Source organism: Cervus elaphus, chromosome 5 (genome assembly GCF_910594005.1).
Source record: "Cervus elaphus chromosome 5, mCerEla1.1, whole genome shotgun sequence".
In the NCBI taxonomy this organism is placed as follows: domain Eukaryota; kingdom Metazoa; phylum Chordata; class Mammalia; order Artiodactyla; family Cervidae; genus Cervus; species Cervus elaphus.
The window spans coordinates 86,188,161-86,211,299 of NC_057819.1; the positions used below are offsets into that span (position 1 = coordinate 86,188,161).

The 23,139-nt window shown below is 42.7% G+C and overlaps 1 protein-coding gene across 4 annotated transcripts in view; it reads left to right on the plus strand.

Moving 5' to 3' along the window:
* Positions 1 to 23,139, plus strand: part of AATF (apoptosis antagonizing transcription factor) — a 102,483-nt gene continuing 79,344 nt past the window's right edge. For 2 of the 4 annotated variants that reach the window (XR_006341166.1, XR_006341167.1), the window contains exons 1-4: positions 1 to 254; positions 1,254 to 1,445; positions 4,037 to 4,465; positions 5,186 to 5,323. Coding sequence is in view for 2 of the 4 variants with exons in the window: in XM_043902929.1 (XP_043758864.1) it covers positions 164 to 254; positions 1,254 to 1,445; positions 4,037 to 4,465; positions 5,186 to 5,323 (850 nt within the window). In the remaining 2 variants the exon portion in view is untranslated. The remainder of the gene's footprint in view (positions 255 to 1,253; positions 1,446 to 4,036; positions 4,466 to 5,185; positions 5,324 to 23,139) is intronic. The other 2 variants (XM_043902929.1, XM_043902930.1) reach the window with 1 other exon arrangement.

Consider the following 23,139-nt stretch of genomic DNA (forward strand, 5'->3'; position numbering starts at 1 on the left):
CCCCGCCCCCTCCCGGGAGCCTCCCGGAAGTTGGCGACCCGGAGCCCGGCGCGCAACTCGGCGCTTCCCTGACGGTTCGCGGGGATCCGTCTCTCAGGAGAGAGGACTTGGCAGGGGGAGAGCAACGTTCAGGAGCGCGGCGCCGGGCGAGGCCTTGGTGACCATGGCGGGACCGCAGTCTCTGGCGCTGCAGCTGGAGCAGTTGTTGAACCCGCGACCGCGCGAAGCGGATCCTGAGGCCGAGCCGGAGGAGGGTGAGGCCTGACGGGGGCAAGGCCACGTGCGGAGCGGCGGGCCCGGCCCCGGGAGGACTTGGGCGGTGCGTGAGGGGCCGGCAGCGGGGCCTTGCCGCCCAGCCTACCTTCCTTTCCCCCTGCGCGGAGGAAAACTCCTTCCCGGGAAGGGGGACCCCCGGGACTCGGGGAGGAGAGGGTCGGGATTCTCCTGACGCGCTTTCTGGACTTGGTGCTGGGGTGGGCGGGGCTCCCGGAGCACAGATTTGGGTTAACTGTTGATCCAGGGCTGTGGCGGACAGCCAGGTTGGCCTCGGATTGGTAGTCATCTTTCGGGATGCCCTTACTGGCATCGCATTAGAAATGGGGAGAAGGAAGTTTAATTCTATGAAAAAAAAACAAACTGCCTACCTCTGATAACTTACTTGGAGGATTGAAGGAAGAAGTAGGCGTTCGTGGTGCCCCTTAAGCCTTTTCAGGCCTCAACACGCTTGCTTAGTGGTTGACGAATAAGGCTGCCGTTCTGTAAGCTGCTGTTCAACGTCTAGTTGAGAGTAATCCTGCTTTAGGCTTGAGTCCGAGAAGTGCGAGGAAGGGAGAATACAGAGGGATAAATATGAGTGCTGGACCGTTTCTTAGGAATAATCAGTTGAAGGAACTGAGGTTGTTTAGCCTGGATAAGCAAAGAAAACTCCCGAGGGATGGGCTGGAGTAGGATACAACATGATGATGGCTGACGAAATGTCTGAGTGACTCGCATGTGGAGGAGGAATTTAGACTTAGTTTTCTATGTTCCAAGGCCTGGAAATACATCTTTCTAGTAGATGCAGAGAGTCAGCTTTAGTTCAGGAATAGCAGCAAGGTAGTAAGTGGTCTGGAGATAGTGAGGTCCCTGTTCTCAGAAGTTGGTGGGGATTTTGCAGAGGACGTTCAAGCATGAATTTAAAGGGTTGAACAGGGTTGCCCTTAAAGTTGGTTCTAACTAGGAGGTTCTGATTACTTTTTCCCCTCCCCCCACAGCCACTGCTGCCAAAGTGATTGACAGGTTTGATGAAGGGGAAGATGGGGAAGGTGATTATCAGGCGGTGGGTAGCATTCGAAAGCTGGCATCAGCCTCCCTCTTGGACACAGACAAGAGATATTCTGGCAAGACCACGTCTAGAAAAGCTTGGAAGGAAGACCAATGGGAGCAGCCTCCGTCAGGCTCATCTGGTGAGTAGACCTATTTGCATGTCTTTCCTAATTTTGGGGGATTAAAATCTTTTTTTTTTTTTTTTGTGATCTCTGCACAGCCAGTCTGGATGCCCCACCTACTGTCATTGATTCGGCATTAGAAATGGCCCTCTGAAGTACTTAATTTCACTTTGTAAGGAATCTAAAGCCTAGAGCTATTAAGTTGCTCTATTCCTAATGTTTACACTAATGGTTCACCCTGAAATGGAGTGACAGAGAAGGCCTTCTATATTTAGATTTTGGAGAGGGCTATGTGTTGGGCTTCCCAGGTGGTGCTAGTAGTAAAGAATCCGCCTGCCAATGCAGGAGACGTAAGAGATGTGGGTTTGATTCCTGGATCAGGAAGATCCCTGGAGAAGGACATGACAACCCACTCTGGTATTCTTGCCTGGAGAATCCAGTGGAATGAGGAGCCTGGCAGGCTGTGTATAGTCCATGGAGTCACACAGAGTAGGACATGACTAAAGCAACTTAGCACACATGCACACACGATGTGTTGGAAAAAGCATTGTGTCTGATGAGCATGCTACTCATAGATTTTCCTTTGGTTTGTCAAGTCTTGCATTGAGTCACTGGATAATATTAATTCGTGACACTCATTTCTTTGCCGTTGTAAAATTTTCATAACCCTTCCCTGTTCCCTGCAAGATTTAGGAGGATGTGGGCTTATAGTTTTAAAGATTGTGAGTTTCTCTGAGTGGAAGAAGGGGGCTGGATATGGTGATTCGTGAGTGGATGCTATTTGTTTTCCTGTAGAGAAGTCAGAGGGACCATGTTGAGAACCCACAGATAATGTGAAAGAAATAATCAGACATGCTCTGATATCCCTGATTTAAGCCTTGAAACAGTTCTGGGTACACGATCATCTTGTTTAATCTTCCCAGCAGCCCTGTGAGGTTGCTACTGTTTATCCCCATTTTGCAGATAAGGAAGTTGAGGGGCGTATTTGTTACGTAACTTGCGCAAGGTCGTATATCTAGTAAGTGCAGCCCAGAACTCAAATAAGGCAGTCTGACTCTAAGTTCTATGCTTTAAACTACTAGCATACATGTAAAGAACTTAAAGAGTTATTTCTCTTTATTGTTTGGAACTGTATAGTTTTGACAGTCTTCTGTGTCTTGAGTCTATGTATCAAAGTATATCTGATATTCACTTAAAGAAGTACTTAAGACCTATTATGTTTTCATAAAATCTTTGTTTTATGAAGAAAGTTGTTGGTAACAGGCCCCTGTGCAGTTATGCTTCCCGTATGTGGGATCTTTGTGTTCTGCACTGGAAGAGATTGGATGATCAATGATGACACATAAAGACCTGTAAGTATCAGAAGTAAAAGTAATTTTTTCTATAATTTCTATAATATAATTCAGATTTTTCTATAAGTAAAATCAGAAGCCATAACTAATATTCTGTATACAGAAGGATCAAGTTTAGACACCTTCCCATGGAAGACAAAACCCCTCCTGGCGGGACTTCTCTGGAGGTCCAGTGGTTAAGACTGCGCTGCTGTTGCAGGGGGCACGGGTTGGATCCCTGGTCAGGGAACTAGCATACTGCATGCGTTTGTGCTAAGTTGCTTTAGTTGTGTCTGATTCTGTGCGACCCTATAGACTGTAGCTTTCTCTGTCAGTGGGATTCTCCAGTCAAGAATACTGAAGTGGGTTGCCATGTCCTCCAGGGGATCTTCCCAACCCAGGGATCGTACCCATGTCTTTTACCTCTCCTGCATTTGGCTGACGGGTTCTTTACCACTAATACCACCTGCGAAGCCCTGTATGCTGCATGGCATGGCCTAAAATTAAAAAAAAAAACAAACCTTGAATAACTCTCTGGGCTCATAACCCAGCATTCTACACCTCAATGTACTTTTTTTTAAAATTTATTTATTTTTGGCTGTGCTGGGTCCATGTTGCTTCATGTAGACTTTCTTTAGTTGCAGTGCATGGACTTCTCATTGTGGTGGCATCTCTAGTTGCAGAGCAAGCTCTCCAATGCACGGGCTTCAGTAGTTGTGGCGCACAGGCTTAGTTGCCTCTTGCACCAAACAGCATGTGGAATCTTCTGAACCAGGGATCGAACGCTTATCCCCTGCATTGGCAGGCAGACTTGCAAGCAGTGGATCCCCATAGAATTCCCTCAGTACACTTTTGTGTGCTGGACCTTTGTTTCTGCTGCTTTTCCTTTCCTTCCCTTTTCTCTGTCTGATGAGCTGCTATTTATGCTTAATAAGTAAAACTATAAGGTATCTTTCACCTGAAGCCATCTCTCACTGTACTAACGACCCTGCAGTGTGGTTGTTGGTTGTGTGTATCTACCACTCCTAGCAGACTGTGAACCCCTCCCCACAGATACTACATTCTATTTGTCAGTCTCTAGTATTTATCCAAGGCTGGTTCATAATAAAGTATTTAATAATAAGCATCACTAGTGTGATAGGGATTGTGCTATTGAGTTGCATTGAGTACGGTAATACTTGTGTTGTTTTTTTTGGACAGGTGCCATAATCCTTTAGGGAATTGAAAGATATGGCCAAGTATTTGTTTCAAGTTTTTCCTTTTCCCTCCCTTGTTTAGATAAAGAAATATCTGATGAGGACAGGTCTGCAGATGGAGATTCAGAGGACCTGGGCCTGGAGGAGTCTGATGAGGAAGCCATGAGTGCTGAGGATCAGGAGGGCGGGGACGAAGGGGACAGCAGCCTGGCCTGGAAGAAGAGGAGTGGGAGCCACTCACGGACGTCATCGGGCTTCAGTGTCCAGAGCATCAGTGACTTTGAAAAATTTACTGAGGGAATGGATGACCTTGGTAGCAGTGAGGAGGAAGAGGACGACGAGGAGGAGAGTGGTTTGGAAGAAGGGGAAGGTGAGGAAGACTTTGAAGATGTGAGTGAGGAAGACAAGGCCGAAGACAGGGCCAGTGAGGACGACGGGGTGGTGATGACCTTCTCTGAGGCCAGAGTTTCTGAGGAGGTGGAGAAAGGCCGAGCTGTGAAGAATCAGATAGGTTTGTATGTATGCTATTTGCTTATTTTTCAGAGTGTCTGCATTTGCTCTCCATTTTGTTTGTCTGTTTTAGGCAGTTTGCTGTCTCCCGTGTATGTGTGTGTGTATGAGTCACTCAGTCGTGTCCAACTCTTTGCGACCCTATTGACCGTAGCCTGCCAGGCCCCTCTGTCCATGGAATTCTGCAGGCAAGAATACTGGAGTGGGTAGCTGTTTCCTTCTCCAGGGGATCTTCCCGACCCAGGGACCCAACCCACGTCTCTTGCTCTGCAGGCAGATTCTTTACCGACTGCGCCACCAGGGAAGCCCTTGCTCTCTCCTGTGTCTTGTGTCCTGCCAGTTCCTTGGTGACGTGCCCCACTTACCTAGAGGCCTAAAGCACCATTCCCCTGTGCTTGACCCACCCCTGCTCCCCTCACCTGGTTCACTGGCTCTGCCCTAGTACTTCGGGCAGCTAAGGAAGGTTGAGGAGGAGAGCATCTTCTCTTGTTGGGCTGTAGCATCCTTTCTCTAATGTAGCAAGTCAAGATACTGGATTTATCCAGATATCTCATGCGTCCAGATACTGGATTTATTTCCTGTAATAAATAGAGCGTTCCATGGTGTGAAACTGTGATAAAGCCATGCTGCTTAGAGGCTGTTTTGATTTCCGGTCCCTCCCCTACTCCTCACCTCAGGAAGATTTTATAACTGAGAAATGCAATTCTATTTTCTGTCTCAGCACTGTGGGACCAGCTCTTGGAAGGAAGGATAAAGCTGCAAAAGGCTCTGCTGACCACCAATCAGCTTCCTCAACCAGATGTTTTCCCTGTCTTCAAGGACAAAGGTGGCCCAGAATTTGCCAGCGCCCTGAAAAACAGTAAGAGTACTCACGCTGCACTGGGATGCTCAGAACCCCGGGGGTTCATTGGGATCTACTGGGATTGTATTCACAGCACCACGGAGTTGAGAAGACTTGGCTTTAGTGATGATAGAAGATAGTGATTTTTAACTTAAAAGAGATGGCAGTATAACCCTTTTGTCAAATTAAGGCAACTTTGATCAAGACAGATGGAGTTCTGTCTATTCTTATTTCTACCCCTGATCTCACATGCCCTCCCCCTCCCCATGGTTTTGAGTTACTTTTTAAAAATTTTATTTTAAAATCTTTAGGTTTTTTGTTTTTCTAAATATTTATTTATTTGACCATGCTGGGTCTTAGTTGGGACACTCAGGATCTTTGATCTTTGTTGCACAATGCTGGGTTCTTTAGTAGTGGCATGAGAACTCTTGGCTGCAGCCTGTGGGATCCAGTTCCCTGACCAGGGCTCGGACCTGTGGACCCTGCACTGGGAGTATGGAGTCTTAGCCACCAAACCTTGAGGGAAGTCCCTGAGTTACTCTTTTAATGCTCGGAGAGAACCCGCTGGTACAAAACGAAAGGGAGACAGTAAATAACTAAACTCAGTTGGTTTAAGTTGTATATCATGTGCTTAAAGGATGCCTTGCTTTGTTGGGCAGTTTCTAGAACAACATTCAGAGATGACCTTACTTCTGTCTTCCTCTGAGTTGCATAGAGTGAGGAGAAGGTGAGGACCGCAGGAGGAGGAAAAAGTTATGAAGGAGAACTGCTGGTCTGTGAAGTCCCAGAATTTTAGGAAAGAAAAGGAATTTCATAATTATTTTCCAGATGAGAGAACCAAAGCTCAGAGAGAATGAGTCGCCCATAGTTACATAGCTGGATCCCGCCTTGCAGAAACAGACTCCTCCTGCCTTTCTGCCTTCTGATCTAGGAGCTGCCTGCTGTGTGCCCGTGTGCCCAGCGGCGCTGAGGACTGGGGCTGAGGGAGGCGCGGGGTACTGGGATTACCATCCCTTGTTTGCAGGCTGAGACTTAGTGGGTTTTTTTTTTTTTTTTTAATATTGATTTATTTGGCTGTGCTGGGTCTTAGTTGTGGCATGCAGGATTTTTGGTAGTGGCATGTAAGATCTTTACTTGGGGCATGCGAACTATTAGTTGTGGCATGTGAAATCTAGTTCCCTGACCAGAGATTGAACCTGGGCCCACTGCATTGGGAGGACGGGGTCTGAGCCACGGAACCACCAGGGAAGTCTTGAGGCATACTGTTGTCATTTGCTATTTCAAGCTTGTTTTTATAATATCAAGGAGTTTGAATGAGAAGGTTGCTGAGGAGGACATCTGATTTGGTATCTGCCTCTTGGTAGAATCACCTTAAACCGTTCCAGATAAAAGTGTAGGATTTCTAGGGTAGGGAGTCCTGTGAATCTTTCTCAGAGGGGACTACCTTGTTTAGTGGGGAATGACTTCTAAGTGGCCAGTCTTTAGATTATGTGTCCTGCCACACTTGAAGTCAGGAACCTGCAGATACTGTGAGGGTGTGTCTTTTGTAAGTGGCTTCACAACTCTTCCTCCCCTCCTGCCTCAAATAAATGATAGCTTGATGGTTTCCAGCATTTTTGAGGTTTTTGGAGCATTTCTCTGCTATTTTTAATGCCCTAGTGCCCTAATTTCTGATATGGAAATTTGGAAGGAGACCTCAACTGCTCTAGATAAAATGTCTTCAATGTTTCGTAATGAAGCTTTTTCCATTTTGTTACTCATTACTCTTCTGGCTTGAGCCAACCCTCCCTCCATCCCCCATTTTGGGATTTATCTCAAAATGTAGGTATTTTAAGGGTTAGTCAGTGCTTGGTTTAAGGGACACATTCTTACTCTTGGATAGAGTTTCATTTATGTAACTTTTATTTTTGCAACAGTTCAAGTCTTTTTAATGTCTCTTTTCCTACTTAACCAGTTGCTTCTTTGCCTCACTGGTGCATTCTGGTTAATTTGACAGATATCTCTCAACCTGACTGAATGGGTTGCAGAGGAAAAGGGAGAAGAAGGGAATGTTTGTTTGGTATCACATAGTCTAAAATGGGAGGGTGGAGAGTGTTTTTTTAACTTTTATTAGAGTATAGTTGATTTACACTGTTAGTGTTAGTTTCATGTTACAGCAAAATGAATCAGTTATACATAGACATATATCCACTCTTTTTTAGATTTTTTTCCCCATATATTATGGAGTATTGATTAGAGTTCCCTGTGTTCCACAGTAGGTGCTTATTAGTTATCTAGGAGAGTTTTCTAATTACCAGAATTTCTATGCATCTGAAGAGTAGCTAATTTTTGTTTTTACCTTTATGACTATATAATATTCGTGTGTTTCCCTATCTTGGTGAACAGTTTAAGAAAAACTTCTTGGTTACGTTACTCTGGATGAACAATTTATAGTGTGTTTTACATATATATATATAGCTGGTGTGGAACATTTGCTGAATTTTTACTGACCCCAAAACAAACACTGGAACTTAACTTTCTTCAATTAAATCTCTCTTCAGTTTGGTTGGTCTTCCAGTAAGGTCAGACTGCCTGGGTTTAGATTCCATCTCAGCAGTGGATTAGCTGAGTGACCTTGAGCAAGTTACTTAGCTTCACAGTCAGATGGGTAATATGATTGTGAGGATTAAAGAACGTGATCTATGTGAAGCATTAGCATGGTGCCTGGCACACCGCACACCACAAATGTTAGGTACACGTATTCTCTTTTTCTGCGGAAGGAGCTGTCTGGTAGTGTTCCACCCTCTGGATAGTGGTCATCAGGGTAACTAACTGTCACCCCTGCTGTCCCAGTGTTGTTTTACTGTGTTTGGTTGCCTGGGCCTTAGTCGCAGTCCCCAGGGTCTTTCCTTGCAGCGCGCCGACTTTTGGCATGGGGGCTCAGCAGTTGCAGCGCGTGGGCCCAGCTGCTCTGTGACATGTGGGATCCTGGTTCCCTGACCAGGGATCAAACCCGTGTCCCCTGCGTTTCCAGGCAGATTTACTGGACCAACAGGGAAGTCCCTTCAGTGTTTTTTGACTTTTTACTAGTATTCAAATTCCCTATACAATTTATTTTTTCTAGTTTTATTTATTTATTTGGCTGTGCCAGGTCTTAGTTGAAGCATGTGGGATCTTAGTTTCCTGATCAGGGATTGAACCCAGGCCCCCTGCATTGGGAGCGAGGAGTCTTAGCCACTGGACCACCAGGAAAGTCCCCTTTATATACTTTAAATGAACCATTTGTTCTTGAAAATGGGTACTGTTATATTCTACTGTGATACTTACAATTCAGCCTTGGCCTCTTATGACTTATGAAAAGGTGATCAGAGATTTCTTTATTGCCAAGCCCAGTTACTACCTCCCTGGAGCATTCACCCTTTCCTTGAAATTATTTCTCTTTGGTTTTGGTGTTCCCACATGTGATGTGTGGCTTCTCCTGCGTTTCTGGTCCCTTCTCATCTCAGCCTCTCTTTTATCCTCTCAGTGTCAGTATCACTGCATTTAGGATCCTCTTCTCAGGCTGTGTTTTCTTGACGTATTCTCTCCGTGGCACTGTCATTTACTCTCATAGTCTTAGCAACATTCTCTAAAACGGAGCGGACTTCCAGCTGTATTTAAGCCACAGTCAAGTCCTGAGCAGTGTGCCTTTGTACCCTAAGCACCTTAAACTCTACTTTTCAGAAACTAAGCAAATCTCTCCTTTCTTCCCCAGCGCTCTTGGTCCCCCATCATGCTGGTATTACATGTTAGTGATTATAACTCTTGCTGTTGAATAATTTCAGAGGCATTTCTTTGGGATATTTTTGTAGTTGCGTAAGTGGTAAGTAATGAAGTAACCATAGCAAAATTAAGAGATTTTCCATGCACAGAACCATTTCTCCAAAGAGGTGAGCTTTTTCTCTCAGATTTTCTTTTAGAAACTTCTATCTGTAGCATTAGGAGATGGTTCCTTTGTGTTGCTGGCAACAATATATAAAGAAGAAGGCAAGGTACTTAAGGAAACCCCCAGCATGAGTATATCTAAAACTTTTCATTATGGAATATATCAAACCTATATAAAAGTAGAGAGAGTTGTACATACTGTGAACCTATATACCACTACCAGTTAAGCAGTTATCAACTCATGGCCCATCTATGTCATCCGCTTAAACCAACTTTTCTCCTACTTCTGCTTTATTTTGAAGCAAATACCAGACAGCCTATCATTTTATCAGGGAATCAGCATGGATCTCTGAGAGTAAAGGATTTTTTAAAAAATCGCAATACCATTATCCCACACAAAAACGCTAACAGTGATTTCTTAAGCACAGCTGGTTTGTTTGGAGGGGGAACTGAGAGAGCATTCCTGTTACAGGCTCTCTCCTGTCTTTTCCAGAGTTTGCACTGTAGCTTTAGATGAAGTGATTACAGGAAAGCCAAACTTCAGCCGTAATAAGTTGACCTTTTAGCGAAATGCATGTTATTAATGTATTTAATGAGATGCATTACAAACTGCAGTGAGCAGCATGTTTCATTACAGGTCCAAAATGCAATATCATTAAAGACCTTTAATAGAAACAATGGTTGACATTTTGATATTTCCTGTAAGCAAAAGCCCCCCCAAGAACACAGTATAACGTGATACAAATATAGAGGAAATGTTGAGTTTTTTTCTTCACTTGCTTAAGAGTGTGACAACAAATTCTGCAATTAGTAAATTAAATTTTCTTTGCCCTGCTCTGCCCTATCCTCCCAGTTCCCATTCTTACCATCTTCTAGTTCACGTTCACCCTCATATCTCTCTGTGGCCCTTCCCTGGGCCCCTCAACTATTTTGACTTGAATAGACTAAATATTTTAATACCAATTTGACCACAGCACTAATAGACACCTTAAAGAACAACTTTTAAAATTTTGAGTAAGTTATGACAATCGGAATCTTGATAAATATGGTTTCTGTTTTGGTTTTTATAAATTTTATTTATTTTTAAGTAGGCACTGCATTCACATGGCTCAAAATTCAAAAGACACTAATGACACTATAGAGAAAATCGTCCTTTCCACCCCATACCCCTGCCACCCAGTTCCCTGTCCCATAGGCAACCAGTATTGTCAGCGAAATTCCCCCTTTGTTAATTACTTAGTTGCCTTAGGTGACAAATCCATGAACATCTATTTCAGTGTTCTCTCAATTAACACTTTATGGGTTCATGGCAGAGTTCTCATGAATGATCTGTAGAACCCTGGAATACTCTTAATTACTTGGGATGGGTTTAAGTATTGCTTAGGATGAAGGCACCCTTAAGCTTCTCCAAGTGTAGTGCTGGGTAGGATTAAGGACCCTTATTACCCCAGACTTCATCTAGCCAAACTGGCGTGAGGAAGATTGATCTTTTTGTTTCAGCTGATGGCTATCATTTTTTAAAAAATAGCTTTACTGTTCTAATTATATAATTATGTCATGCCTACTTCAAAAATTCAGAAAATACTTAAAAGCATAAAGAAGAAAATAAGGATTACCTGTGGTCTTACCGCCCAGAGGTAACCATGGTTGTCATTTTGATGTATATCCTTTCAAACCTTTTTCTGTGCTTACACACACATACACACACACTTTTAAAAAACATAAAATCTTATGTACTATTTTATAAGCTTATTTTTTCTACTTAATATATTATTTCATGTCACTGTATTTAGATGTATATCAGCATTTTCAATGGCTATAGAATATTCCATTTAATAGATTTATTGCAGTTTATTTAGCAAATCCATATTGATGGATGCTCAGGTTTATGTTAGTCTTTCACTTTGATAAAGCATGCTTTGATAAACACCCTTGTACATACATATTTGTGCATTTTGTCTAAAAGTAGTATTGTCCAATATAAATATAGTGCCAGTCACATACATAATTTCAAATTTCCTAGTAATCAAATTTTAAAAAAGAGTGAAAAGAAACAGGTAAAATTAATTTTTGTTGCATATTTTGTTTAATGGAGTATATTAAAAGTGTGAGTTTAACATATAGTCAATATATAAATATTAATGAGATAGATATCTTACATATATATGTATTTTTTATGTCAGGTCTTTGAAATTCAAAGTGTACTCTGCATTTACAGCTCATCTTGGTTTGGACTAACCACATTTTGAGTGCTCAGTAGCCAGATGTGACGAATGAATACGGTATTAGGCAGCATAGGTCTGCATTCCTGTAAATTGGATTGCTGGGACAGAGGGATTGTACTTCTGTTTCTTTTTTAGGCTTTTGGAAGATTCTGCCAAACTGGCCTTCAGAAGAATTGTAACCATTTAAATTCTCATCTGTAACAGTTGTTTTCCTCTAGCCCTGCCACCAGAGTATTATTGATCCTCTTATTTTCCCTAAACTCTAGGTGAGAAATGAAGGCAGTCATTTCTTGATAACTTTCTGTTTGATATTTACACAGTACCTGTTGACCTAGCTTTGAAATCTATGCTGTGTTTGGTGTGTTTTTTAGGGAATGAGTTCTACATAGCAAGACTTTTGGTCACTATTAAGCTACTCCCTAATTTGTCGAATGTGGTTCATTAGGCATTTATACTATGTAGAGAGTCAAGTGGGGTCAGCAGAGCTAGTGCTTTTCCAACGTGACCAAGTCAGAAACCAGGCGGAGTGTCATGTCTCACACCATGATTCCACCCACCCTGAAACGATGAGCCCTTCATGGCTTATGGAGCTATGGAAGCTTGAAAAACTACTGCAGCCAAGCTGGTCAGAACACTTGTTTTATTGTTGTGGGTTTCTTGGGAATTAGGGTTGTCTTCAACCCTAGAAACAATCTTTAATGGTGATGAGTATTTAGATAAGGAAGCAGCCCAAACTAGTAGTAGTGGACGTAGTAGTGTTGGTGGTAGTAGTTAGTAGAAGTCATAGTAAGTGGTAGTAGTTAGGAGTAGTCGTAGTAGTGGCAGTAATGTAACATATGCAGTAGAGTCACCTTATCCACTGGATTCACTGTGAAGTTGGACATGTCCGTGTATGTCTCAGCCCCTTTGTATGGACATTTCATGAACTCACTTTTAACCACATTTGCCTGACCAGAAGAAAAAGGGAGAGAGGAGCCGCTTAAGTAGTGCCTGTGGTTCTTCTAGCTTAGTGCCCTGGAGGAAGCGTGGGTGGCAGGCGGAGTCTTTGGCCCCTGCAGTTATTCTTTGTTCCGGTACCTCTCCTGTGAGCATCTCGTCAGACAGACTGTGAGTCTAGTGTTTATAGTTGCAGCCTGCAGGCTTCGTCCAGCATGGTCCCCAAATGTAATCATCCTGAGTTTAATGGATGAAGTGGCTGTCGTGTTTGAGGGGAGAAACCAACCATGTTGAACTTGCAGAGAGACTGTGGTGGTGTACATCCTGGGCAGTTTTAGGGATTTGTAAAGTTGTTTTGTGAGAACTTGATTTTGACTTTATGCTCAGACTTTATTTTTCTTTATTTATTTTCAAACTTTAAACTTTTTATTTTGTATTTGGATAGAGCTGATTGACAATGTTATGATAGGTTCAGGTGAACAGGGAAGGGACTCAGCCATACATATACATGTATCCATTCTCCCAAAAATGCCCTTCCCATCCAGGCTGGCACGTAACACTGAGCAGAGTTCCCTGTGCTGAACAGAAGGTCTTTGTTGGTTATCCATCTCGAATATATATGCTCAGACTTTAGAACCCGGCCACTGCATAAGATACTACTCTGTTATTGTTATTTATGTCCCAACATCTATTTTTTTTTTTTTTTAATTTAAATTTTATTTATTTATTTATTTGGCTGCTCTGGGTCTTAGTTGTAGCATGTGGGATCTAGCTCCCTGACCAGGGGTCGAACCTGGGCCTCCTGCACTGGGAGCTCAGAGTCTTAGCCACTGGACCACCAGGGAAGTCCCTATTCTTTTTTTTTTAATGTGGACCATTAAAAAAATCTTCATTGAACTTGTTACAACATTGCTACTGTTTAATGTTTTGGTTTTTTTTGGTTGTGATGCATGTGGAATCTTATCTCCCTGACCAGGGATAGAACCCACACCCCCTGCATTGGAAGGGACCACCAGGGAAGTCCCTAACACCTATGCTCAAATCTTCTGGTTAAAATTATACATGAATGTGATAAACAGAAACATTCAGGAAGACAACAGTCCTTTGCCTTGCGTTCAGTCTCATTCTATTTCATTTTCCTTTTGTAATATTAAATAACTTGTTTATATCTATTTCTTGATTTCTTTATCCTTTGGTATGAAAGATTAGAATGCTACTGACAGGTTAAGATGAAGATTGAGTGTTGACCATTTTATTTAGCAACACGGTGGCCATCTGTGACCTTGCTGAGCAGTTTTGGTGGGGATGGAGGGACACAGGCTTGACTGGGATGTGTTTGTGAGAGGATAGGGAAAAGGAATCTGAGATAGTGAGTATAGACAATTGTTTCTAGGAATGTAACTTTAGAGGGGAGCAGAGAAATTGGACATTGGAGGGAGAAGGATGTGGAGTCAAGAGAGGTGTTTTGTTTTTGAGATGGGAGGAATAACAGCATGTTTGTATATTGGTAAGAATGATGCAGCACTTCCCTGGTGGCCCAGTGGTGAAGAATCCACCTGCTAATGCAGGGGTCAGGGGTTCGATCCCTGGTCCAGACAGATTCCACATGCTGCAGGGCAACTAAGCCCATATGCCACACTTACTGAGCCCATACTCCATAACAAGAGAAGCCACTGCAGGGAGAAGCCCACACCTAGAGCGTGGCCCCACTCGCCACAACTTGAGAAAGCTGAGGCACAGCAAGGAAGACCCAGCACAGCCAAAAAACCATGTGCAGAGGGGAAATTGATGAGGTGATGAGGCGGGTGGGGGGCGGTGGGGGACAGCTGCTGTAGCAGTGTCCTTAAGGAGGTGAGTGAGATGGACTAGGGCCTGAGAATGGTGGCCCTTGCTAGTCGTGGGGGCACTTTAAGTGTAGTGACAGGTGGGAAGACAGTGTATAAATAGACACAGATAGTTAGGGGTCTCTGAAAATTCTCTTCCAGCGGTTCTATTTTCTTTGAAAAAGAAACCAAGGTTGTAAGTTGCAAGTGAGTAATAGGGGAGGAGGTGGTAGAAGTTTTGAGGAGAGTGTCTGAGGTAGTCATCCCATCCTTTTTCCACAACCCTGTTACATTCTGTCCTGCAACCAAGGTTTCTGTGCTCTAGCTCAGTCGGTAAAGAATCTGCCTGCAGTGCTGGAGACCTGGGTTTGATTCCTGGGTCGGGAAGATCCCGTGGAGAAGGAAATGGCAACCCACTCCAGTATTCTTGCCTGGAGAATTCCATGGACAGAGGAGCCCAGCAGGCTACAGTCCTGGAGTCGCAAGAGTCTGACACAACTTTAGTGACTAAACCACCACCACCCATATGTTGAACCTAGGAGTTGAAAATAACCAGCATTTGCCTTTTTTCCCCATTAAGAAGCATTTACAATGTGTTGCTGCTGCTGCTAAGTCACTTCAGTCGTGTCCCACTCTGTGACCCCATAGATGTCAGCCCACCAGGCTCCCCCGTCTCTGAGAGTCTCCAGGCAAGAACACTGGAGTGGGTTGCCATTTCCTTCTCCAATGCATGAAAGTGAAAAGTGAAAGGGAAGTTGCTTAGTGGAGTCCGACTCTTAGTGACCCCATGGACTGCAGCCTACCAGGCTCCTCCATCACGGGATTTTCCAGGCAAGAGTACTGGAGTGGGGTGCCATTGCCTTCTCTGTTACAATGTGTTACTATCCTGTAAATAAGGGTGTAACACCAGGATGGGGAAGAACTGCAACATCACTTCCTGTGTGTTTAGGGGCCTGCCTCCCCAGCTACACAAAGGAGAATGTTCCTAGTTTGGCACAAGTTTGTAGTTCAAGTAGATCTTTTATAAGCCTCCATCAAGTGCTTTAAATCATGCTGTATTTTAGTTTACTTCACATTTGGACTGTTTATTATATCATTTTTTTCTCTGTGTCTCTATATTTCCTTTTTCCCCCGCTTAGAGCCTGGTTTTATCCTCTCAGTCATTTCCCCCCAATCATGCTGTCTCTCCTCTTACACTTTCCCAGTTTGTGTGGGTTGTTCTCTGGGACCAGTGTGCTGGATCCTCTCGGGACTTCCTTTCCTTGCTCTTCTCGGGCGGGACTCTCCTCTGGCTCTCTTGTGTGGCTGTACAGTAAGTCCCCTGCACACGTACAAGTTTGGTTCCAGCAGACTTAGCCTAGGTACCCAGCTGACACAGTCGGCTGTATAATACTGTACTGTAGTAAGTTTATAATACTTTTCACATAAGTAATATGTAAAAAACAAATAAAAATGAAAACATTTTTAATCTTATAGAATGGTACCTTGAAAAGTACAGTAGAACAGTGCAACAGGGACTTCCCAGGTGGCGCAGTGGTAAAGCAATTCGCCTGCTAATGCAGGAGATCCAAGAGATTCAGGTTTAACCCCTGGGTTGTGAAGATCCCCTGGAGGAGGAAATGGCAACCCACTGCAGTATTCTTGCCTGGCCAGTCCCATGGACGGAGGAGCCAGGTGGGCTACAGTCCACGGGGTTGTAAAGAGTCCAACACAACTGACTCATCACACATGCACAGTGCAGCAGCTGGCGTACAGGGGCTAGCACACGTCTGCATCTTTGAAAGTTTGCAACTTGAAGGCGTGTATGTAAGGGGACTTCAGTATTATATTTCAGTTTGTCAGTTTGTTGCCAAATAATCATGGGGAGTCAATTATCTGATTTCTTGTAGGTTTAAAAATGCTCTGCTCCCATTCCTTATTGAGATGTTAATGGATGGCGTATACATTTCTGGGTTGAAAATTACTTTGTCTTAGAACTTGAAACTACTGCCCTGTATGAATTTCCTGTTGTTACTGCCAGAAATTCCCACAAGCTTGGTGGCTTAAAACAGCATAAATTTGTTAATCTCATGTTCCTGGAGGTTAGAAGCCCTAAAACCCAGGTGTCAGCAGGGCTGTGCTTCTTCCAGAGACCCTAGAGGAGCTCCTGTTTCCTTGCTTTCTCCAGTGCCTTGAAGCTGTCAGCATTCCTTGGCTTGTGGCTCCCTTGCATCTTTAATACCAGTGATCCCATCACACCAGGTGCTGCTTTTCTGACTTTGACCCTGACCCCCTCTCTCTGGTAAGGACCTCATGTTTCCATTGGGCCCACCTGGCTAATTCAGGCTACTCTCCCCATTGCAGATCTTCGATTTAATCACACCCACGAAGTCCTTTTGCCTGTAAGGTAACATAGTCACAGGTTCTGGGGATTAGAATGTGGACATCTTTGGGGGCCATTGTTGAGCCTACTGTCTGTCATCCAGGTATTGTCCAAGAGACAGTGGTTGCCCATTCGAGTCTCATTGCTTTGCAGGTGACTTGTTTTTGTTCTCTGGAAATGTTAGGGATCATCTCTTGATTTTCTGAAACTGCCTAAAGTGTTATCTAGCTATGGTTCCTTTGTTATTCATTGTGCTGAGTACTTACTGGGCCCCTTTAGTCTGAAGACTGTGCCGTCCTTCAATTTGGGGGAAAATGTCTTTAATATTTGTTGAATAATTTTCTTTCCTCCGTAATGTCTGCTCTCTTTTAGATACTAAACTGGATTAGGGTTTTGTCTCAGGTTTTTTTTCAGTAACATATTCTGTCACTTTGTGATTTTCTGTGTTTATGTTCAGAAAGATTTTGAGTTTGATTCCCTAGTGTTTGTGGGGTTTTTTTGCAACTATATTTTTAATAGCTAAAAGTTCTTTTGTTTTCTGAATGTTCCTTAAGTATGTTATGTACATTTAAAGTTGTTTGTTTTATATTCACTTTAGTTCTTAGAAATATTCGTATCTCTACCAGCTTTTCTGTTTACTCTGAACTTTTTTCTTCTCTTTTAAATTTTTATCCAAGTTATATCTGTATATAATTTAAAGAGTCAAGTAAATCTATAAATTCTTATTATGAAAACTAGTATCTACTGATTGTACACTCCACCCCCCTGCCATCGCCCATTCTCCTAAAGCAGCAATTACATTTTAAATTATTATTATTATTCTTTGAGTTCATGAATTTATCTCTGAATCTCTAGTTGACATGTTTTTGTTCCTATTCGATCTTTCAGTTTTAGGCATTATTTATTGACTTCTCATTATGAAAATGAGGATTTAGCCCTCGCTCCTTCTACAGTCATGCACACTATCTGTCCCTTCCTGGTTATGTTGTAATTTGGTTAGATCAATAGTCAGTGTTTACATTATTATGTCTGTGTAAACACTGTTCACAGCTGAGCCATGTAATATATATACCATGATTATTTTTCCTCTCCCACACACCATTTTGTTTTCTAGAGTTAATAATTGTTACATTTCTGTTTATTTTGTTTTCTCTGCATTCAAGCCTGAACTTTTCTTTAGTTGTCTCAGTCTCCTCTCAAGATACTCAGTTACATCAGATCTCCTGCTAGTTTTTCTTCCTAAAGAAGTCTTTCCCAGAACCCTTTGTTTTGTCCCCTGTAATTTGATGTATTTATTTTTTGGCTGCACTGGGTCTGTGTTGTTGTGTGCGGGCTTTCTCTTGCTGCTGTGAGCGGGGCTACTGTTGGTTGTGGGGTGCAGGCGTCTCACGCGGCGGGCTCTCCTGTGGGGCGTGGCGGGCTCTGCTGTGGGGCGCGGGCTCGATAGTTGTGGTGCATGGGCTCAGTGGCTCCACACCATGTGGGATCTTCCCAGACCAGGGATCAAACCTAGGTCTCCTGCTTTGGCAGGCAGATTCCTTACCACTGAGCCACCAGGGAAGCCCTCCCGGAAACTTTTGACCTGCTCTAAGCTGGATCAGTGCCCTTCTCCAGGGCCCGGCCATCATGCAGGGATCCCTCTTCACCACCATCCTAGGGATTACCTTCGCTTCCTGCTTCTGTGGTCTCCTAGTCAGGACTTTTCTTGGCTTGCTCCCTTACTTTGGTGAAGCAAATCCTCAAGTAGCTTGTTGAGAAAGAGTGGACAAGAGGAAAACTTTTTTTAGACCTTGATTGTCTGAGAGTCCCTTTACTCTATCATCACAGTTGATTGACTTGCTGACTGTGTATAGAAGTCTATAGAATATTCCCTTGCCTTCCACCTTCTGAAGTTGCTGTTGATGAGTCTGAAGCCATTCTGATCCCTGATCTTACTACTGATTTTTCCTCCCGGTAAATTCTTTGTCCAAGGAATCCTGGAATTTCATGATGCTCTGCCTTGGTGTGGATATGTAGGCCTTTTCAGTCTGGAGGCTCGTATCTTTCAGTCCTGGGAAATTGTCTTGAAATTATTTTGTTAGTGATTTTCTTCCTTCTGTTTTCTCTTCTTTCTGGAAGGCCTGTTGTTTGATGTTAGACTTTTCCTCTGATTTTCTTTCTTTTTTTCCTTCAGTTTCCTACTTCTTTTTGTCTTTTCTTTCTTCTCTCCCCTCTCCCCACTTCCTAAAACATTTCTTCAACTTTATTTACTCATCTACTGAGTATTTTTATTTCTTCTGTCATACTTTAATTTTACTGTTACTTCTCTGGGGTATACCTGGTGTGTGTGTGTGTGTGTGTGTGTGTGTGTATTTTTAAGAGTTTTTCTGGCATAGTCTGCTTCCTCCAAGCTGTTTTCTTTTGTCTTACCCTGGTTGTAATATGTTAGATGTTTTCCTTAAATACTCGGTGATCTTTTGTCTGCTGTTGACTTTCAAGAGTGGGGTGCTCAAAAGCTGGTGAACAGTTTTGTATGTTTGGGCAGGGCTGTTTGTCTGTGGTTTCTGCCGTAAAGTGCTCTGTCTGGGCCGTGTGGGGAACACCCGTGTCAGCATCTTCACATCTCAGCTCCTGATGGGCTCTTAGCTGCCAGAGGGCTTCTAATCTCCTGCCTGGCTGCCAGCTTTATCGGAGGCCGGTAGGCTGGGGGTCTCAGCATTCAGTCTGGAAACTACAGCTAATTCTCCCTGTTTTGAGAATTATGCCCTTGCCTCATCTGTGTCTGGTGTCCCCCTGTCCAGAGACGCTGATGTTTAACTCTCTTCAAAGGATAAACTTCTCAACTTCTGCCTGAGTAAAAAGAGGTGTGTTGACTGTAGTCCTGCCTGCCTCTGCTCATCTTGAGGTGCTAGTTCTTCGGTCTTGTGAGGTTGTGTTCGTGGACCGTGGGGGGAATGTTGCCTGTTCTCTACAGGCACCAGAGTCAGCTTGCTCAGGTTTGCTACGTCAGTTATTTGTCCATCTGCTTTTTTTTTTAAACTGCTTTATTGAGGTATAATTGACACATATTGAACTGCGTGCAGTTCCCATTTCTCCGCTCCCCTATAAAGTATTCCTGGAAAGAGTCGTCTGTACTTACTTTCTTGAATCCCTTTCTTCTACTCTCTCATGAATGCATTCCATCAAGCCGGGTCCTTCTCACTCTGCCAAAACTGCCCATCAAGATCACAGATGACCACCACGTTCCTGAGTTAAATGGTCAGTTCTCAGTCCTCGTCTTATTTAACCTGTCAGCAGCTTCTGTACAGTTGGACCTCTGTATACACTCATGAAGCCATCACCAAGAGTCGGACATGGCTGAGCACACAGATGCATGAAGCCATCATCACATCAAGATGATGAACGTATTCCTCATCCCCAGAGGTTCCTCAGCTTCTTTGTAATCTTTCCTTCTGCTCCTCCCATCCCTCGGCAACCAGGAGTCTATTCTGTCACTGTAGATGGGTTTGCATTTTCTAGAATTTTGCATAAAGGGGATCGTGCAGTTTGTACTCTTTTTGTCTGTCTTTCACTCAGTGTAGTTGTTTGGAGATTCAGCCATGTTTTTGCCTGTGTCAGTAGTTCGTCGCCTGTAATCGCTGAGCAGTAGGATATAGCATATTTGCCTTGTTTTGTTTCTAGTTTTTAGCTGCTATGGATAAAGCTGCCGTGAACATCTGTGTGCATGTTGTATGGATATATACTTCTGTGTCTCTTGAATGACTAATAACGGAATGACTAGGTCACATGGTAAATGTGTCTAATTTTCATAGAAACTGCCAAGCTGTTTTCTAAAGTGGTTAGACCATTTTACAATCCTACCAGCAGTGTATAAAAAATTCCACTTGCTTCACATCCTCATTAACACTTGGCATGGTCAGTCTTTTTAATTTCAGACATTCTAGTAATCGTATAGTCCATTGGCTTTTTAGCTTCCAAAACTTAGTTGCTGTCATTCTGTCTCATTCAGGCATATCTTGGAGATATTACAGGTTTGTTTCCAAAGTGCTGCAATTCACTTAAAGTGAATATTGCAATAAAGTGACTCACATGAATTCTTGGGTTGCCAAGTGCATATAAAACTTCAGTGCAGTTCAGTTGCTAAGTCATGTGCAACTCTTTGCGACCCCAGGGACTGCAGCACACCAAGCTTCCCTGTCCTTCACCATCTCCTGGAATTGGCTCAAATTCATGTCAGTTGAGTTGGTGATGGTATCCAACTATCTCATTCTCACTAGTCCCCTTCTCCTGCCTTCAATCTTCCCCAGCTTCAGGGTCTTTTCCAATGAGTCAGGTGACCAAGGCTGCAGCTTCAGCATCAGTCCTTCCAATGAATATTCTGGGTTGATTTCCTTTAGGATTGACTGCTTTGATCTCCCTGCTCTCTGAGGGACTCTGAAGAGTCTTTTCCAGCACCACAGTTTGAAAGCATCAATTCTTCAGCATTCAGCCTTCTTTATGGTCCAACTCTCACATCCTTACATGACTACCAGAAAGTTATGTATGTACTATACTATTAAGTGTACAGTAGCATTATGTATTAAAAAACTGCATATCTTAATTTAAAAATACTTTAATGCTAAAAAATACTAACCATCATCTGAACCTTCTTTTTGCTGGTTAGGGTCCTGCCTTGATGTTAATGGCTGCTCCCTGATCAGAGTGGGAGTTGCTAAAGACTGGAGTGGTTGTGGCAGTTTTTTAAAGTAAGACAGCAGTGAAGCTTGCCACATCAATTGACTTTTCCTTTCACGAATGGTTTCTCGGTAGCATGCAGTGCTGTTTGATAGCATTTTATTCACAGTAGAACTTCTTTCAAAATTGGAGTCAGTCCTCTCAAACCCTCCTACTGCTTTATCAACTAAGTTCATGTCATATTCAAAATCCTTTGTTGTCATTTCAACAATCAATTAATTCCACCGTCTTTTATGGACATGGTTTGTAGCGCCCCAAAACAATGACAATAGTAGCATCAAAGATCACTGATTACAGATCCCATAACAAATATAATAATGATGGAAGCATTTGAAATAGTGTAAGAATTACCAAACTGTGACAGAGACACAAAGTGAGCAAACGCTGTTGGGAAAATGATGCTCAATGCAGGGTTGCCACAAACCTTCAAAAACACAGTATCGGCAAAGTGCAGTGAAACAAGGTATGCTTGAACGTGATCCTTCTTTTGTGGGTTTATTCCTTTTAAATTTACTTTTAGCCAGTGGTATAGAATAGTGAGTCCAAAATTAGAGTCACACAAATACAGGCAATTGGTTTTTTACAAAGGTACAAAGTCAGTGAGTGGGGAGAGAATAAATAGTCTTTTCAACAGATTATGCTAAAACAGTAGTACATTCATTGGCAAAGAAAAAAAAATGAACTACAGCTCATACTTTATACAAAAATTAACACAAAATAGGTCATTGACTTGGGCGTAAAATGTAAAACTATATAGTGTTTTGAAGAATACATGGGAGAAAAATCGTCATGACCTTTAGTTAGAAAGAGTTCTTAAATCATCAAAAGCTTAATCCATAAAAGAACAAATTGATGATTGGGCTAAATCAGAATTAAATCTTTTGCTCTGTGAAAGACACATTAACAGAATGAAGAGACAAGTTACAGACCAAAAGAAAATATTTGCAAATCACACGTGATAAAGGATTTATGTCTAGGATATATAAAGAACTCTCAAACTCAACAATAGAAAATACTCTTTAAAAAAAAAAGGCAAAATATTTTAACAGAAACTTTACCAAGGAAGATATAGGATGACAAATAAGCACATGAAAAGATGTTTATTTAACATAATCAATAAAATCACAAGGAGATGTCTCTGTATACCTATTACCATGACTAAAAGCAAATACCTGACAACATCAAGTGTCAGCAAAGGTGCAGAGCAACTGGATCTTCCTTGCATTGCCGGTGGGAATACAAAATGGTCTAGCCACTTTGTAAGAAAGCTTAGCGGTTTTTTTTTTTTTTTTTAATAAAGTTAAATGTATATTTACAAGATGACCAGCAGTCCTCCTCTTAGATATTTTCCCTAGAGAAATGAAAACATACGTCCACACAGAGACTTGTATGTATGTGTTTATAGCAGCATTAATTATAATCACCAAACACTGGAAACCACTCAGATGTCCTTCAGTAGGCAAATGGATAAACTGTGGTATATTCTTCAGCAATAAAAAGGAGCAGAATATTGATAAAATGCAGAATTGTGGATGAATCTCAAAGGTATTATGCTAATGAAAGATGCCAATCTCAAAAGATTATTCCCTCTATATGACATTTTGGAAACGGCAAGACTAAAGGGACAGAGAACTGATCAGTGATGGGAGGAGGTTAAGGGTGGGGGAAGGGTTTGACGGCCAGTGGGGCGACCTTGCTTTCTTCTTTGTTTCCTGTATGTTTCTGTTCACCTCTTCAGTAGCCTCATTGCTTCCTTTTAAAAATTATTTATCTATCTGTGGCTGCATCGGATGTTAGTTGCAGCTCGGGGTTCTCTAGTTGAGGCAACCAGGCTCAGTAGTTGCAGTGAGCAGGCTTAGCTGCCCTGCAGCC